This window comes from Polistes dominula, unplaced genomic scaffold (genome assembly GCF_049000335.1).
Source record: "Polistes dominula isolate Pdom_NZ unplaced genomic scaffold, Pdom_raw_medaka contig_17, whole genome shotgun sequence".
In the NCBI taxonomy this organism is placed as follows: Eukaryota; Metazoa; Arthropoda; class Insecta; order Hymenoptera; family Vespidae; genus Polistes; species Polistes dominula.
The window spans coordinates 3,917,425-3,936,337 of record NW_028301049.1 but is presented as its reverse complement, the minus strand read 5'-3'; the positions used below and the strand labels follow the sequence as shown (position 1 = coordinate 3,936,337).

Here is an 18,913-nt window from a genome sequence, read left to right as displayed (position 1 = left end):
AGCATATAGAATAGGGTTACATTTTAAATAAAGTTTCAAATTCATTTTCATATAATTTTATGTTTATTATTTCAAATTTAGATCCTAATTACTGATAATAGAACAAAAATAATATTATTGTTTAGCATCTAAATGAAAATTAACCGCACAGTAATTAAATGTAAAATTCATATTTTTATTAGGTATATTAATTATTGATGACAAATCAACACTTTCATCGACTATTTTTTTTCTACTTGAGTAGAAAAACACAACTGATACATTTTGTTCTAGGTTACGTTCATGTTCATTAATGAATCATCGTTATGATTAGCATTATCAATAGTCATTGTTATCGGTTTATTTTCTTTGTTCAGATTTATATCCTGATTTATTTGATTTGCACTCTTCAGTTTATTTTTTAAAGAATCATCGAGATGTAACCTTTAGCGACACTATTAGATTTCCACCCTCCATGGCGTTTTAATGTTGTTTAGTCAGCACCCGCATTTGCTAATAGTGTCGCTGAAGTTCGTCGGAATGTATGACCTGTATAGAGTTCGGAATCAGGTAACTTTAAATATTCAGCGATGATTTTAGGAATTGATCTAATTTTATTTATCCCTATCGGCTGATTGTAACATCATTGACCATTTGTATATTTCAAAAATAAACGATTGTTGGTGTAACTTTTAGGCTGAGAAGATATATATTTCTGCAATATTTGACAGAAATCACCACTAACTGTGAATGAACGAGTGATTTTAGTTTTTGTAAACTTCAATTCAATTAGAATTGTTGAAGCGTCAATCACTTTTATGTCATTCATAGTAAGGTTACAAATTTCTTCATGTTTGCAGGTTTCACTACACCAACTAATATAGCCTGCAGGTTAATTGAAACACTAACTCTCTTTAACACGTTGCGTACCAAGCATTACTACGTTTTGTTTCCTCCGGGCCCAAGTTTTTTCTCGGCGCACTAGAACGATAGCGGAGAGATATGCGGGAAAACCAACAATTTAATTCGAGTAGATCCATGCATTGTCGATTATCTACATTTACAGTGCTATCGACCTATGTAATTGATACATTGTTTTGTTCCGAAATAATCTTATTGGTAAGTAGCTTATTTTAGATTTGGAAACGTTTATCGCTTTACCTGAAAAGCATACATCTCTCATGTATAGATTATTCAGTTTAGAAGCATACTTTTTCTGAAACGCACCTCAGTAATTTTTTATCCCAAAAATGTTTATTTGTTTTTTTTTTTATTTAAAATAATGATTCCCTTTCGGGATAAATAGGGTGCGTCGACCCGTTTTAATATAATACCTCTTTACAAATATACATTTTTACAAATACACAAGTACACCTTTATTAACTTCTTCTTACTACCACATCCTCTTAACACCGCTCTCTCCTTCTACATAATTCCTTCATCCATTCCATTCCCTTTCCCTCCTCTCCCATCAACACTTCTATCCTCTCTTCCGTTTCCGAATAGTTACATTCCCTCATCACATGCATTCCTGTCTCTTTCTCTATCCCACACAATCTGCACATAATCTTCTCATCCTCTTTTATCCAGTATCTGCTTGCCCTCCATTCATTCCCTAATCTGAATCTTGCCATCATTTTCAATTTTTTCCCTTTACTTTTTTCTTGCAGATATTTTGGTATCCCTTCTGTTCTCCATCTTCCATATTCCCTGTTGTACTTTAATTCTTCTATCCTTTTATCCCTTTCCTTTCTTTCCTCTTCTACCACTTTATTTCTCCATATCTCTGCCACATTCTGTCCATTAGCATCTCTTACCTCTGCTTCCCATCTGTTTAGTCCTGCTCTTTCATACATTATTTTCCTTAATCTACCTATTCTCGTTTCCTCTCATTTCTCCTTATCCATCTCTCTCCTGCAATGTCTCAGAAGTTCATTTTCCGCCCTCTTAATCTTTTCTTCATACTTAATCACCCTTACTCCTGCTTCCACTGCTATTCTTTCCACCTTCGTTTCCTCCCTTATCAAATATTCCGATACACTTAAATCCAGTCCTAGTATATTCCTTAAGTACCTCTCCTGTATTCTTTCCAACTCCTTCCTCCCCTCTATCCCCCAAATTTCCACTGCACACATGAATATACTCTTTACCATCGCATTGAACATTATCATTCTCCTCCTAAAGTCTCCACCAAATTTCCTCTCTCCAATGCTCCATACTTGTACCATAGCCGCTGCTGCTCTCCTTCTTACATCCTGAATATGCGACTCTTCCTTGTTATTGTACCTAAACGTGTATCCTAGATATTTGAACTCTCTTACCTCCTCTAAGTAATAAAAAATATAATTATAAGATTAATAAATTATATTTCATACAAAAAAAAAAAATTAATTATTGCAAAATTTAATTTTGTTATTTTTGAAAGTTAAATATAAAAATTGTAATATAATGATTTTTTCAGGTACAAGCACTTAAAGGATCGTCGACTGAAAAATAAATTATCATCAACATCTTATACTGAGCCACCAATTAATGAATTTGTTGAAATAATGATCGAAAATCCACCAGTATCACCACAGAAAGTCGACCAAGGGTGTCAAGTAGACTTTTACTCAAATTTTGATGTAAATTCTCAAACATTTATTTGCAACAGATACATCAAAGATGAAATATCTCATGCTAAAACTCAAACGGAAATTACAGAAGTTACTGGAGCAACCAAAGTTAATTATAGTAATAAAAAATATGTAACAACAAAATGTGGGACAGTTTAAAAGACATTTGTTGATCAAGAAAGTCAAGCTGATGATTCACGATTTGCAGGATTTTCTTCAATAACTAAGAATCATGAGTTAATTGATGTTGCAGGTGTTACTTTTGCCACAGTCAAGAGCAATGATCCCAGAGACTTAAGCTCGTCTGATCGTACACAGGGCCGTAAAATTATCGTACACACAGAAAAATTATCGTACGCACAGAAAAAATTTGCAATTTTAGATTTGACACGTTGAATTTTTCGGATTAGATTTTCAAAATCTGCAAAAAAAAGTAAAAGTACCAACTTTTTCAAACTTGATGACTTGATTCAAACTTTTTTTAGTCTTCAAGTTCAAACAAGCAGTCGTAGGTACGGCAGTCAGGGAGCAGATAGCAGATGGTACAGTGATGATTCTTTTCGAGTCGATGTTTTTCGAAATTCGAGATCTCGAATCAGAATCCCAATAATTTATTGTATATGTGCCTTGTGACTGTGAAAGCAGTGGGGTGGGGGAAATAGCAAACAAAACAAAAACAACTTCGAGACATATCGATGAAATTATGTACATATCGAATAATATCGATTAATATCGAATTAAATTATCGTAAAATCGAAAATTATCGTACAGGCTGAATTTTGGATCGTACAAGGCTTCAAATTATGTGACGCATACGATAATTATCGTACAATTGGATCGAAGCAGTTACTTCTAGGGACATTATAATTTTGAAGGAAACATTTAGTAATAGTGACAGTCTAGGAGTGGTACCAACCTAGAATATATACCTCGCTCGTGTCGGCACACTAGCTCCCTACTGTTCAATGCGCATTCGCTGTAGCTAGAGTAGCGATAACAATAGAAGTTCATCTTCCTGCATCGTTCTATCTAATACGCATGCAGTATTTGTAAAAGAGGGATGACGTACATCTATCGTACGATCTAACGTACATCCAGTGATCCCATTCGTACGCGTACGATCCCATACGGGCCTTGTACGATCCAAAATTCTTGATGACCTATTTTTTTTTTTTTTTAGTCATCAAAATTTGCAAACGGGTTCGATTTTTCGATAGCGAATCGAAATTTCGAGAACCACCACGACGATCCGTGTACGATCCATGACGATCCGTATACGATCTCTGTACGAGCAAGTCTTTCTCCCTGCCGTACGCCGTTTTTACCATTTTTCATTAACTTTGAAAAAGTTGGAACTTGCACTCTTTTTCCAGATTTTGAAAATCTCATCCGAGAAATTATCACTGCGTTACTCTCTAGTTATCACTCTAGTTACGTTTCGCAAATTCTTATCAGTGTACTGTGTTGTTTGAACGTACAAATAGTTCAATTCAAAACGATTCAAAACTTCCTAAAAGTGAATTGGTTTTCGAAGTTTTAAATATAGTTTTGTTTAAAACTATTTAAATAAATAAACGAACATGCCTCAAGGAAGAAGGAAAATGAAAGAAAATTAGTGGTACAGCTGAAAAACAACAGATGCAGGCTAAAAAACAACGCCAGAGCAATTATGTATTAGTTTCTGATAATCCGTACGAAAATTTACGAGAGGGAAAAAAAAGACTGAAATTAATACTACAAATATCAGAATGAGAAACAACAAGACAGATTAATTTGAAAAAACATATGATTTTAGTAAAAAGAAATTTGAATTGTCGCAGAAGAATGAAGAAGAGGGTAGATCTACATTTAATATAACGTCAGTGAGTGTTATAATTTCTCGATGTTTTTCTTCTACAGATATTTTAACATTCAATCTTTTACACGGAGATCGCACTTCCAAATCACTGAGTTCTTAACCAGTTAAGCGTGTTTGACGTCTATATCCGTCATGGAAATGTGACAGAATTTTGTGTCATGACGACTATATCCGTCATGCGTAAAAGTTTGTTACAATTTGATGTTTAGGTTGTAATTTTGGCGAAAACTAAATTATATTTGTAAATTTTAATGTGTTTAAAATGTTTAGAGATCAAGACGAAATGAAACGAGCAAATAAAAATTATAAATAATTTGAGTTGGATTCATAACTTTCTGAGAGCTTACTCGTAAACAGTGCAGTAAAAAAATTTAAGCCGAGTAAACTTTTTATTAGAATATATTGAGGATACAGTTGCATCGTATCCCATCGAATCGCAAAAATTATCGCAATCTCGGTCAATAACGTCTAATGTTTCGCGTTTGATCGAAAAACATTTCCCGGATTACATAACAGACAGTTGAACAACAAAAAATCCTTCGCGAAGATGCGCTGTTTGTTATAAAAAAAAGATTAGAAAAGAATCGCGGTATTGGTGTCCGACATGCAAAGTGCCACTATGCGTTGTTCCTTGTTTTCGTGAATATCACACGACAGCAACAGTTTATATTTTTAACTTCTATAAATATTCAATATTTTCTCTAAGTTTTCCTTTTATTATGTATAAATATATGTTCATATTAGGATACTGTGTGTACATTACTAACAAAATTGTTCATTTTCTAAAATAAAGTCGTCTTTTTGACCCAATATTTCAACAGCGCCACTTACTCTGTGTTTGACAACTATATCCGTCATCGCTTGAGTATCGCGACACACACCGTAGCGCTCTCTGCGCAGAGATCGCCACGCTTAATTGGTTAATTTGTAAGTATAATTTTATTATGTAGTTGTGTTACGTAATACCTGAGCGGTGGTATCATTCTAAATGCTCCGATAAAATCGCAATCCCTTTCTAATTAAATGTATTTTTAAAGTTAAGACTTCTTTAGAATGGAGGAGATTTGAAAACGGACGCGACGAAAAAGCGACCCAGCGCGATAAACAAAACAAACAAATTCGAGTAAACGAAACTGAACGGCAAAGTTTCTAAAAAGACAAAAAGAGACAAACATATATACATCAATCAGATTGAGCCGCCGAGAGAATGGGATAGAAAATAGTACCTATACAGTTTTTTCTATTATCTTGGTTTTTCTTTATTTCTCTTCTTCTTCTTCTTCTCTCTTCCATGTAGGCACGATGCCTGTTCCTCATCGCGACGCGCTTCATATAGTCAGACTGTCGCTCCAGCGCTTTCGAGGTCTTCCAAGGCTTCGTCTCCCCGATGGTGACTTATCTCGGGATTTTTTGACCACTCGGTCATCAGTCATGCGAGTGATGTGGTCATTCCACTCAACTTTTCTACTTAATACCCTGTCGTTGATGTTCTCGATCTGGCATTCTTTCCTAAGGCCTTCGCTTCTTACTCTGTCCCATAGTGATTTCCCAGCTATTCTGCGAACTATCTTCATTTCAGTTGTTTCCATGATTTGGCGTGTTTTAGATGTTTCGGGTCTTGTTTCTGCCGCATATGTTGGTATAGGTCTTATAGCGATTTTGTATATACGCGCTTTTGCATCCATTCTTAGGTGCTTGTTACGGAATATGGTGTTGTTTAATAGTGAGGCTGTTCTTGCTGCCTTGATGGCTTGTTCTCTTACTTCTGATTCTATGTCACCGAAGCTCGAAATTTTTATGCCTAAGTAGTTGAATTCCATCACTTGTTCTATTATGTTGTCATCGACAACCAATTTACATCTTAAGGGTGTTTTAGATGTAGTCATGCACTTGTTGATGCGTGTTGATGCGATGTTGAACGTATACAGGAGCCTTTGCAGGTCATCCTCATTTTCCGCTATCAGGACCGCATCATCGGCATAACACGAGATTTTTATCTCGCGGTTCCCCATTTGATATCCTCTTTGTTCGCGCACCTTCTTTATGATTTCATCCATTATAATGTTAAAAAGTAGGGGGCTCAATGAGTCACCCTGTCGAATACCTCTTTCAACCATTATGGGTTCTGTGAAATCGTCGTTTATCTTTGCCTGTATTCGATTATTCCGCTAGATGTCCTCGATAGTTTTGATGATGTTGCTCGGTATTTGTCTGTCATACAGAAAGTGCACTATATCCTTTAACCGTATTCGGTCGAACGCCTTTTCTAGATCTATAAAACAGAAAAATGCTGGTTTATTGTATTCTATGGACTTTTCTGTTATTTATCTGATCACAAACGCTGCATCTATACATGATCGTCCAGTTCGGAAACCTTGTTGCTCATCAGCTAATGTGATTCGCTCGTTTATCAGGTTCGTTATGACTTTGGTCACTAATTTCAGGGTGGAAGACAGTAGATTTATTCCTCCATAGTACGCGGGCACGTTCTTGTAGCTTTTCTTAAAAAGAAGAATCGTTGTGCTTATCCGCCACTTGTCGGGAATTTTTTGTTGTTTAAAAATTTTTTGTGTTAAGACCGTTAACTCCTGAAGCAATCTTTCGCCGCCATACTTGAGCAGTTCGTTAGTGATATCATCCTGACCCGGACTTTTCCTATTTTTAAGCTTATTTAGTGCTTTTTTTATGTCCGACTCATTTATTGATATATGGTCGTCTATTACCACACTCGGTGCTGGTTGTTGCATGGGTGCATCTTTATATAGGTTTTTAAGGTAACTGGTCCACGTTTCCTTACTAATTTGACTAGCGAGTATTAACTCGCTTATTTCCTTCTTTTGGGTTCTTATAAATCGCCACATCTGTTTCTGGAGCCCGTAAAAATCTCTTTCTAGTCGCTTTGAAAAGTTCTCCCAGTAGCTGTCTTTTAGTTGTCTCACCATAGTACCGGTTTCGTTCCGAATTTGTTTATATGCATTGTATGACTCAGCAGTTCAGGTTGTTAAATATTTTAAGTATGCTTCTCTCTTTTTTCTGTATTGATTTTTGACTTTTTCGCAGAACCATGGTGTTTTATTTTTTCTACAACCTTGACTTTTGTATGTTGTTGTTCCTACAGCTTCCATGGCTGCAGTTCTGATGTTTGTCTTTAGTTTGCTCCAAATTGTGTTGAGATCGTCCAAGTTGGTGGTTGGATGCAGTTCAATTTTTTCCTCTAATCGCTTTCTGTACAGATCTCGGGTTGTTGTGTCCCAGAGAGCTTCTACTCTAATTTTTTCTTTTGCTCTGACTGGGTGTTGTTGTTTTCTTTTGAAGTTATACTTTAATCTAAATTTACCAAGGAGTAAACCATGATCGCTTCCCACATCAGCTGAGTTAAGTACTCTGACATCTAAAATTTCGGAAGGTGGTATACATCTGTTCGTCACGACGTAGTCAATAGTTGACTTTTGACCTCGGGTGTTACCAAACGTATATTTGTGTTGGGCTTTATGGTTGAAGTAGTTGTTATTGATTCTAAGCCCTGTCAGAGAACAGAGGTTGATCATAAGTTTTCCGTTATCGTTAATTATGTGTTCGTTGAACCGTTGCATGACTCCGGAGATTTGCTCGTTACAGATGCGAGCATTAAAATCTCTGAGGATGACAATTGATTTCCTTGGTGGTATTGACTCCCCGATACTCTCAAGTTCGTTAAAAAAGATTTCCTTCTCTTGTTTCGGTTTGTTGTCTTCTGGCGCGTAGACCGATATTATATGCAGAGGTTGTGGTTCGATCATCAACTTTATCATTACTATACGTGGTGATATATATTGACATTTTTCGACTTAGTTGGTGTATTTCTTATGTAAGGCAATAGCCACAGCTTCTTTAGCTCTTTCGTTCTTGTCAACGCCACTATATATTACCACGTATTCCCCGTACGCTTTTTGACCTTTGCCTTTTTTCTTTGTTTCTTGTAATGCAACAACGTCTATTTTCAGATTCTTTAGTTCTTCTGTTATTTCTTGCTCTTTGTTGTTGAATTTTTTGACATTCCAGGAAGTTATTTTTAGGATATTTTTCCGTTTCCATCTCGCTGTCCTTTTTCGTGCCTGGGTCGTTTTCCGTGTATCAGTCCTAATCCGAGGCGATTCTGCGGTTCTGTGAGCGTGTTGTATTTTTTACGTCAGGCAGGAAGCTAACCTAACCTAACAACCCCCATCCTTTATCCGGGCTTGGGACCGGCAACATGACCACTGAGCAACTCAGTGATCATGCAGGCGGACTTTTTTATTTCTATAGTATGTTATATTATTTTTGTTCGAAATATAATAGAAAATCTGGTGTATTTTTTTGTACAGAACGTGTCATACCTTTTCTATTCAAAAATGTTTCTATTTTATTGAAAAATTAGTATTATTATTATTATTATTATTATTAATTGGCATTAGGAACTCGAAAGTTCATTGCTGCTGTCACGTCCCAGTGACGACTAATTTCGAACTTTGCTGCGCCAATTATGCGAGTGTCCTATTTGTAAGTCGTTAGTCGATTACTATTTAGCTATATTCGTACCTTGTAAAATTGTACTCCTAATTTTGTCTTATAACCACTTTCATGAACGACCATCGATATTGGCATTAGTTGATCACACGTAAATGTGATGGCAAGGATCCATTGTCGTTCATGATCGTGAGGAAGTAAGTAAAGGGTAGATTTTTGCAGTCCTACAGTATCCACTTTCTTGCTGACTATAGTTGAGATCACGCTTCAAAGATAGAACGCGCGTGACTTTTTGTAAAATCTACGAGTAACCGTAACTGATATCTGTTTAGACGAAAAACGATATTTTTCTAAATTAGCAGAATCCACAGTCGATAGAAACTGATATTTTTCCATTTCGAGGAATCGTAGTCAGCAGCATGTAATATCCCAAAATCTGCAGTTTACCGAATGAAAGTGGGTAGTGAGGGAGGTGTTCCCACCCTTTCGGATTGGGCCCGACGGGAAAAACTGTGTTCTTCCCTGCCGGCAGTCTACCATATTCCGAGTAGAGTTCGCATTAAAATTAGCCTTTACTTTGTTAGCGATTTACAGCATCTATCGTTTACTTACTCTTCGCGATTAAACTTAACTTCTAACTTAGCCATATTAGTACCTTATTTTGCTTTACTGTTAATAAAGATCTTGTGTAATTTTAACTTTATTTAGTAATATACTGTTATTTTCGTAAAATTGGAAGTGTTTGTGCAAAGTTGAATTAATTTCCTCATCATACACAAATCCTGTTGCCTACCTACACGGCGCTAGCACTACGGAACCCGAGCAGCTTCAGGGGTCTGACGATCAAACGACCAAGGAAAGGCCATCTTCCAGGAAATCTTAAACATCTTAAAGCAATAGTAACATCGGGTAAAACACTATCATTTACTCGTTTGGTGGGTTACTCTCTCTCTTAGCCCAGATCCCGGGTAAAGTCTGGCTTTACAGATTGACCCAAAACAGGGCACTCTTCCTTTGACCGAGTAAACGCTGGTGGCGTGGCCGAGTCAAAAGAAATTATCTTTGAAATTGTGCTTGTTCGTTGACATCCCCTTCTGGGACGTCATACTGCAAATACCCAATCCCGCCATTGTTCTCGTACCTGAGCGCGACCCCTTCATTCGCTGTCTTCGTAGCCTATTTCTCTAAGATCTTTTCTAATATTGTCCTCCTATCTACGTCTTGGTCTACCCACTGGATTTTCCTCGTTCGGTATAATGATCAGTATCTTATGCTCTCTTCGTTCCTCCCAAAAGAAATCATACCTAATCAAAAAGTCATTGTAAAATGTTAACCATTTTTTATTGGTCTCTGTATGTTCGATAATAATTCATAAGCACTAGGGAGGAACATTTGGTGAAATTGTATAAGAATATGACAAAACATGGGCTCAAACAGCTCTTGTACACCCCACTATTACGAATAAAAACGATACAAGGGTCGCTTACGTCTCGCTTCGATAAAAAATAATAAAAAAATTTATTATGATTGAAGAGCAAAAGTATCCACAATTGAATTGCAATCTGAGTTTTAAAGGCTGAACCTAAATCGACTTGAAAAAATTGAGGTATTATTATAGGATTTTATAAATACAAGGAAGGGTTTTCACTGTTTACGTTTAACTGCCAAAGTTTACGAACTCATGAACAGGATATTTAATTAGACAGTATAGTATCGTCGTAGAATTTTCTTATTTTTTCCGAGATGTGGATGAATAATGAAAACATTGTAGACATTGTAAATTTTGATATTATAGTTCAATATAGAAGACCACATACGAAAGTAAACAAAGTTCCAAACTATCATAATTAAAATGACAGAGCCCATGTTGTTACCCACAAATAGATATTGATGTACAACAACTGAAATTATTGTCTGTTTAGCTTTCTAAAGCAGGGGAAATATGTGCAATTTATATTTCTTCCAATCAATTAATAAATACACTTACTGAATTCATCAACAAGAATTTGATAAAGTACAATACAGAAGTATCGTAAATTCCTAAAAAAGATTATGATAAAACTTCAATGATTTTAAGTAGACATTTTAAGATACATTCTGTCACTGATTGATTATTAGAAAGTCTCACTTGTAACATGTTTTCATTTGCACACATCTGTTTTTTCTGCATCCACTTTGAAACTTTTTAACCTAAGAAAATTGAACAGGTAAAACAGGTTACGCCCCACCACTAAATTTTTTTAACAACCCGATAGTGGAGGTATCCACGGAAAGCATATATAAAGCCTCAGTTTGCTAAGTTTTCAGTTTTTATTACAATTCAAATCAAGTCTCAATTATTATTTCTATTTTTGTCCTAATCTAACGCCCCAGTGAGTTAAATAATTTCTTGACAACGTTTTTTCTACATTTTTTATTCTCTGTTTCAACACGCACATCGAATCTTTGATTAACTGCGTTTCTAATTTTATCATTAAATTGTTTTATTAAATCGGATGTAGTTTATGTATTTAATCCATGATGAAGTATTTACAAAAAGTTGTTATCCTTGACAACAATGTTTAATACATAAAATTTTCCTTTCTACATTTATAAATAATTTCTGTAATTTTGCTTATTTTCCAGATTTTCATGATGTACGCTATCTTGTTAGGCACAATTTTATTTCTATTTTTATTACACTGCTTTATAAAATATAGAAGAGTGGGAAGACTTTTAAGTCTTATTCCAGGACCTAAGGAATATCCCATAATAGGAAATATGCATCATGTTCAAGTTGACAATAGTAAGGAATAGTAAAATATTTGTCTTTAGTAATTATACAATAAACTATGATTTTTCCTAGTAGATAAAGTTCTCACCTAATACTAACTTATTTCTAATAATATAGATCATTTACTTGAGGAACTATGGAGATTAGGTAGAGTGCATTATCCAATTTACAAATTATGGAGCTTTTCTATTTCTTCTGTAGTTTTACTCGATCCAGATGATATTCAGGTAAATTATTATAAAATAAAATAAATTTATTTTAAATTTTATTTTAACTTATGACGATATAGAAAAGAGCTGAACCTATTTAAAATCATTCATTTCCGAAAATTCACAGTCGAATATTCCTTAAATCAGTACAGACAAGACTATTTATGTATTTTTCTAAGACTATTTTTATATTTTCCAATTCGTTTTATGTAATACAATGTCAAACGTTAAACATAAATCGAAAAATCAATGAATATGCGTTAACAAAATGAATTTTTATCATAGGTGGTATTGAGTAGCAATGAAAATCTTGAAAAAGGAATTAATTACAAAACTCTTCTTTCCTGGCTTTCTTCGGGATTATTAACTAGTTACGGTAAACAATCTAAATTTCTTAAAAACAGCCTCTAAATAATATATCTAAAATGAAGTTTCCAAAATGATTCAATGAAAACGCACTTTCTATAAATACGTTTTTATTCGTTCGAGCATTACAAAGTGTTCAGGATTGACATATATTGTTAAGAAACCCCCCTTTTGGGCTATGTAACAAGTGTGAGTGTGTCTGTAGTGGTATTGTCACTACAGCGCGTTTGTTAGTCAGGTGTGTCTGTGTTGCGTCATCCGCGGTATTGTCGCGGACTACTTGGTGCGTGTAATGTGTATATTAATGCGCGAATCTTGGGCTAGCGAGCTCATCGCGCTATGTGCGTCGCGCCGGCAGTCGCCTCTTGTATTGCCGAACTACAAGACGTACTACCAAACGTCATTAACTCAGCCCTAAATACTATACACAAAGAGACACACGTTTTTTTCTTCATTTTAAACAACACTTTGATCTTTTATTTTTAAAATTAGAGTTCTTGGTCATAAAAACTAATAATTTATTTTCTAATATTTTAAATCTAATCTAATTTGACAGGTCAAAAATGGCGCTCACGACGAAAGATGTTAACCCCTGCATTTCACTTTAGTATTCTTAAACATTACTTTATTAATTTAATTGAGGAATCACAAGAACTTGTCGAATCTCTTCAAAATGAGGGAGATGGAAATCCTGTTGTCCAAGATTTGCGAACATTTATCAGCAAATATACTCTTAACGCAATATGCCGTAAGTGAAAAAAACCACACACATTTTCTGCATACTTAACAATTACTCTAACCAAATTTATTTTTTGTCAAATCTTGTTTGTAGAAACATCTTTGGGTACTCAATTGACAGGAAAAGGTGAAATAGAATCTAAATATCGTCAAGCTGTTCATGTTTATGCCACAATTCTTGCATATAGGTAATTTACTAATCTTTCGTTAAAAAATTAAGTCACTAGAACAGAATATTTGATTTATTTTTTATTAGATCTTTTAGACCTTGGTACTTATCAGATACAATATTTGCATTTTCACCACTTGGTAGAGTACAAACAGAAGCGTTGATAACATTGCATAGTTTTTCAAGAAATGTACGTATTTCTGATTAATTATTCAAAAATCTACGTTTTTCCAAAATATCAATCCAGATTAGGAATGTCTTATATTTATTTCAGATAATTGAAGAAAGGAAACGTTTTCACGAACAAACTAATGGAGAATATTTGAAAATCTTTGAAAATTTGGATGAGGATGACGGTCCAGAAAAGGAAAATAAGTGTATTCAAATTTTTTTAAACGAGAATAAAATAAAATGCGAGATACAAGATCTATAGAATTGTTATGTTACAGATTTGCAGAATAAGAAAAAACATTCTCTGCTAGATTTGCTTATAGCCTCATCTTGGAACGATAATCAAATAGATGAGGAAGGAATTCGAGAAGAAGTTGATACTTTCATGTTTGTGGTAGGTTCTCGTAAATGCATTTAATTAAAAGACAAAAGAGAAAAAATATTCTTTAAAATGATTAATTTCTAGGGCCACGACACTACTGCAAGTGCACTGTGCTTTACTTTGAGTCTTTTTGCTAAGCACAGAAATGTCCAGGTAATGTTTACAGCAAAGATTTTCAACTAAAATGATTAACAAAAGAAGCAGTTTTTTTATTTTTATACATTAAAAATTAATTAATCATTCAATCGTTTGACTAAGTTTATTAGTTTATTACTAATTCTATATATAATAGCAATTATAATAACTGAAAATAAGTTTTACCGGTACTCAAATTCGAATAAAAATTATTTTAACTTGCAGTGTTGTTTACGTTTTGCGATTTTCATAATTTATGCAATGAATAATTAATGACGCAATAATTAATGATGCAATGAATTTATTTTTAGGAAAATATAAGAAACGAGGTTAGAACGATTTTGCAAGATGATAATTTAACGATGTCATCACTTTTAAACCTTTCCTATTTGGAGAGGTGTCTAAAAGAATCTCTTCGTTTGTATCCACCCGCCTATTTAATATCTCGGCGAATTTCTCACGATATGCAACTAAGTATGAAATTCTATGTATATTTTATATACTATAATTTCACTTGTAAACTATTAACTATTCATTTTTATTTTATTCACTATGCAATCATATATATTCATTTTGTAGAGAATTATTTAATTCCATCTAGTACTTATTGTCATATAAGCATTCGAAACGTGCACAGAAATCCGGAATATTGGCCAAATCCAAATGTTTTCAATCCGGACAGATTTTTACCGGAGAATAGTAAAGATCGACATCCGTACTCCTACATACCATTTAGTGCAGGACCAAGAAACTGTATTGGTAAATGTCTTATATAGAAATATGAGCATAAAAATTACAAAATTTGTCTTCTTATTCTTGTATTTTTCATTTTACAGGTCAAAAATTGGCAATGCTTGAGCTTAAACTCTTCATAGCTTATATATTGTACAATTTTGAGTTGGAACCGGTGGATGATCTAGATGACGTTACATATTTAGCTGGTATCACCTTAGGCTCTGCAAAACCACTTCGAGTCAAATTTATACCTATTACATAAGTATTTTTATATGCATTATTAATATAAAATAAGAAAAAATTTGTATGTATATGTAGAAAAGTTATTCGTTATTGATGATTATTGTTAGAAAACTTTAATTTACTTTGTATAAATTGGTAATACATTTTTTTATTTAATTAAAATACAATTTAATAATTTTTGAATATATTGTTACATCCTAACAACGAATATTATCAAATAGTAAGGGTAAGTATGTTTGGGCCATACTGCATTCACAGAGTTTAGCCGAAACCAGGCAGGCTAGTATTTTCTAAAGATTAAATATTTATAAAGAATTGCAAATTATGCGAAAGTATTATGTATGGATCGAATAAATAATGATGAATCGTGTAAATTTTAAAAATTATACTTTTTTGAAGCTCTGGTTCACAAAATATTTAATAATGATATTGGTTATTCACAAAATTATTACGAATTGCTTTTTGAATCTCTTACACGAGTATACCGGGAACCCTTTGGGTGTCTTTGTAATTATCACAAGATGTTTAAAGAAAACTGTAATAATCTTTGAATAATCATTATGTTGACAATACAAAAAAAGTCTCAGTTAATGAAAAACTTTCACTGTAAAAATTATTCTCGCTGGGGCGATATAGTTTGAGTTTATATATACCAAAGGACCTTCAGTAGAGGGGATGGTATTCTCCCCACTCTATCTAACACATGTCAACCTAAGCCTTCCGGTGGATTATCAAATCTATAACACTCTTAAGTTAGGGCGGGTTTAGTTAAGGGCGGGGTAAGGGTTTTCACTTTCGAAAAATCGATTTTTTTTGTCTTATCTTATTGTTTAACATTTCAAGAATATGTCCTTAAAATTTTAATCCGATCTAAGCAATATTCTTGAAGTTATTGTCAAATTAGTCTCGAAACCTTTCACGCTCTAACTCTAACAGCTACGGTCGTTCGGAATAGCAGTGCAGCTGTCGAACAGTTTATTCATTGCTATTGTCCTAACCCATTATCTAGTTTTAGAAATATTTTATTTAGTAAAGGAAGGTAACTAAAGCCATAAAGATATATTTTATATTTGTATGTATACTATACACTACAATATTTTAAAGCAAGAAACGAGCGTCAGTTTGTCGTTGTACGTTTGACCGTGCGCTTGTCATTTTAGAATTTTCTCAAAAAAATTTCTGTAAGCAAATGCCGAAAGTAAGCAAAGTGTCGAGAGAAGACCGACAAAGTGGAAGGATTTATTTGTGTAGATCAAGAAAAAGGTTTAATCCGAATAAAATAATTAAAGATGAGGTTACCACAAAAAGTGCTTCATTGAAGAAAATCAAGCTAAATACCAGTGCAAGTGTACCAGAAGACGTTGAAAAGAGGCTGAAGACATCGACAATGTCGCAGGAAGTTTGCAGTATGGAGCTGGAATCGATGATTCTGTGTAAGTTGGAAAAAAAAATTTTTTCTTCACTTGTTTAGTTCATAAACTTTGAACGCATTTTTCTCAAAACTACTTTTTCAAAGTCCGTGTTCACTGCCATTTAAAAACTACTCGACCGATTCATTTCAAACTTTGTACACATTTTCTACATATAAAATACCTCCTCACTACGTTTAGAAAAATTTTTTTTTCTTTTACATTAAAGGTGTTTCCCACCCACAAAATAGCGAAAATTTTCGTGGAAAATAACGGTTCACACTTTAGATGGCCGCCAAAAATTTTTAAATTAAAAAAAAAATAATCAGAGAACGTAGGGGGGAAGATTTGATTATAATTTGACTAAATTTTTATGGTTTCTCATTTTCAGATAATTTCCGGCCGAGTTACAGTGAACACCGCAAATTGTTTTTTTTTCAAGACGCTCTGGGGGAAGCTCTGCTACGGGCTAATGCTTCAATATTTCTGCATGAAAAATTTACAGAGCATTGTCAAAACTATGCTCAATAATGTATAGAAAGTTTGAATAAAATTGCTCAATCCATATTTGAGAAAAAAAATCGGAAAAAAAGTGTTTTTTTTTACGCTGAAACCCTTACCCCTCCCTTAAGTAGTAACGTAACGTAAGGCATGAACCGTATAGTATATTTTCCAGCACATCTTCGAACTTTAAAATTTCTATTCAAACATGCAGACATCTTAGATCATTTTCGAAGACCATAAAACTGGTAAACAAATCAAGAAATTATTCGAAAAGTATCGGTAGGACGAAACTTTCGTGCGTCATCAGGCCTTTCAAATGATCTCGGTTATGGGGTTTTACCTAGTTAGAATTTTCGAAAAATCAATATTTTTTTGCATTTTTGGAATGTACATATATTTAAGTATATTCTCTGAAAATTTGAAGTCAATCCGATAAATATTTTCAGAGATATACCTGAATTTGTAAGGCCACGAACAGTACAGTTCTGTTCAGTACCGAATCTTTTGTAATGTATCAGACATGTTCAGAAGAGAATGGATACACTATTCCGCGAGCAAGTAAAAAAAATACAGAAACAGTTAAAAAAGGCGGAAAAAAATTTTTTTACATTCATAAACGCAATCTTAAGATATGCTTAAAAATTTGATCTTAGCCAAGACGTGCAATTGGATAGATATTCAGTGATTCCATTCGTACGATAATCATTGTACGCGTACGATAATTTGAGGCCTTGTACGATCCTAAATTGAGCCTGTACGATCCAAAAAAAAAAGGTCATCAACTTTGAAAAAGTTGGAACTTGGACACTTTTTCCACATTTTGAAAATCTCGTCCGAGAAATTGCCGGATTTCAAATTTTCCCGGGGCGTACGATAATTTTCTTGCCGCGTACGATAATTTTGCGCCCCTGTGTCGATCAAACGAACTAAAGTCTCTGGGATCACTGACTGGATACCACACTGCGTTACACAGTGTCGCATTTTGGTGTAATTGCAAAGCAACGTTTCGTGTTTGTGGAATACATCAAGGGGTTACATGGGTTTCACGGATTCAAAAAATCGATTTTTTTTTGTTGCTTATTAAAATCTACAACATCTCTAGAATATTATCCGAAAATTTCAACTTGATCCGAGTAATAGTTTCAGAGATACAGCCTTTTAAAGTTGCGCGCTCAAGGCTACCTGCTGGGCTCCGCTTGCCGTAAGTATAAAAGAGCAGCTGCTTGCCTATTGTTCATTCGTCCTTGGTTATTTTTCTTATCTTCTAAGGGTAACTAGTTGAAATACTTCATTTGGTGATTACTTGTTGAACCACGAGGTTTATTTTGAGGTTATAAGTTTCCAAAGTAAATTATATTAAAAACTGCCTAAAGTTTCAAGATCTCAATTAGTGGACGGTGCTCGTAGAAAAGATCGACCCAAGAAACGGAGACAGTCGTTCAATCCTAAAAATCCTGAGCAGCATGATGATTCTTTCACGAGCACATCGGCAAAAAAATTGAAAGGTGAAAATAAAGAGCACGTGCCAGAGGAAGCCACACTCCAATATTCAATCATCGATTTTCATCTTGTTTTTTCAACACTATCGTGTTTTGTGCGGTGTTCAAACATTATTGAAAGTGAAGGTGAAGAGAAATTGTGTAATGGAAAAATAACTTTTAAACAATGTTCGAAATTCGGTCTGGGATTTAAAATTGAGGTAGCATGTGAACGATGTGAGCCGAAATATATTTTATCTTGTCAAAAAATTGGCAGAATGTATGAACTAAATAGGCGGTTTATTTTTGTCATGAGATTATTGGGTTTAAGGCTTGCCGGATGTAAGAAATTTTGCGGTTTGATGGATATAAGCTGCTCCTTTTTGAATCAATCAACATACGATTTTTATATAGATAAAATACGGAACTGCATCATGATAATCACTGAGACACTACTCTCCACTGCTGCAAAAGAAGAAAGACAATTAACGAATGATGAAAATGACGGTGAAGATACGATAGATGTGAGTGTTTCTGATGATGGAACGTGGAAGAAGCGTGGTTTCGCATTACTATATGGTGTGAGTTCATTAATCGGATTTTATTCGGGAAAAATCTTGGATGTAATTATTAAAAGTTCTTACTGTAAATTATGTGAGTCGTG

The 18,913-nt window shown here is 34.2% G+C and overlaps 3 protein-coding genes across 3 annotated transcripts; 1 reads left to right on the top strand and 2 right to left on the bottom strand.

The window, feature by feature from the left end:
• Positions 1–5,780: 5,780 nt before the first annotated feature.
• LOC107072109 (uncharacterized) lies at positions 5,781–6,569 on the bottom strand. Its single transcript, XM_015331769.2, has one exon. The coding sequence runs from the start codon at positions 6,567–6,569 to the stop codon at positions 5,781–5,783; it is 789 nt and encodes a 262-aa protein (XP_015187255.2).
• An 876-nt stretch (positions 6,570–7,445) lies between these two features.
• LOC107072110 (protein CFDP2-like) lies at positions 7,446–8,243 on the bottom strand. The gene has a single exon (XM_015331770.2). The coding sequence runs from the start codon at positions 8,241–8,243 to the stop codon at positions 7,446–7,448; it is 798 nt and encodes a 265-aa protein (XP_015187256.2).
• A 3,325-nt stretch (positions 8,244–11,568) lies between these two features.
• On the top strand, positions 11,569–15,035 carry LOC107072153 (cytochrome P450 4C1). The gene is made up of 12 exons (XM_015331852.2): positions 11,569–11,722; positions 11,828–11,937; positions 12,205–12,295; positions 12,842–13,033; positions 13,118–13,211; positions 13,280–13,382; positions 13,467–13,569; positions 13,642–13,757; positions 13,830–13,898; positions 14,192–14,354; positions 14,460–14,639; positions 14,717–15,035. Exons 1-12 carry the CDS (start codon positions 11,569–11,571, stop codon positions 14,875–14,877), a joined length of 1,536 nt encoding a protein of 511 aa, XP_015187338.2. The 3' UTR covers positions 14,878–15,035.
• The last annotated feature ends 3,878 nt before the right edge of the window (positions 15,036–18,913 follow it).

Excerpts from the sequence above, each read along its gene's own strand:
- LOC107072109 (XM_015331769.2), bottom strand. The coding sequence starts at position 6,569 with ATGGTTGAAAGAGGTATTCGACAGGGTGACTCATTGAGCCCCCTACTT.
- LOC107072110 (XM_015331770.2), bottom strand. The coding sequence starts at position 8,243 with ATGATAAAGTTGATGATCGAACCACAACCTCTGCATATAATATCGGTC.
- LOC107072153 (XM_015331852.2), top strand. The coding sequence starts at position 11,569 with ATGATGTACGCTATCTTGTTAGGCACAATTTTATTTCTATTTTTATTA. Across the intron at positions 13,212-13,279 it reads GCCACAATTCTTGCATATAG|ATCTTTTAGACCTTGGTACT; the intron begins GTAATTTACTAA and ends ATTTTTTATTAG. Across the intron at positions 13,758-13,829 it reads TTGATACTTTCATGTTTGTG|GGCCACGACACTACTGCAAG; the intron begins GTAGGTTCTCGT and ends ATTAATTTCTAG.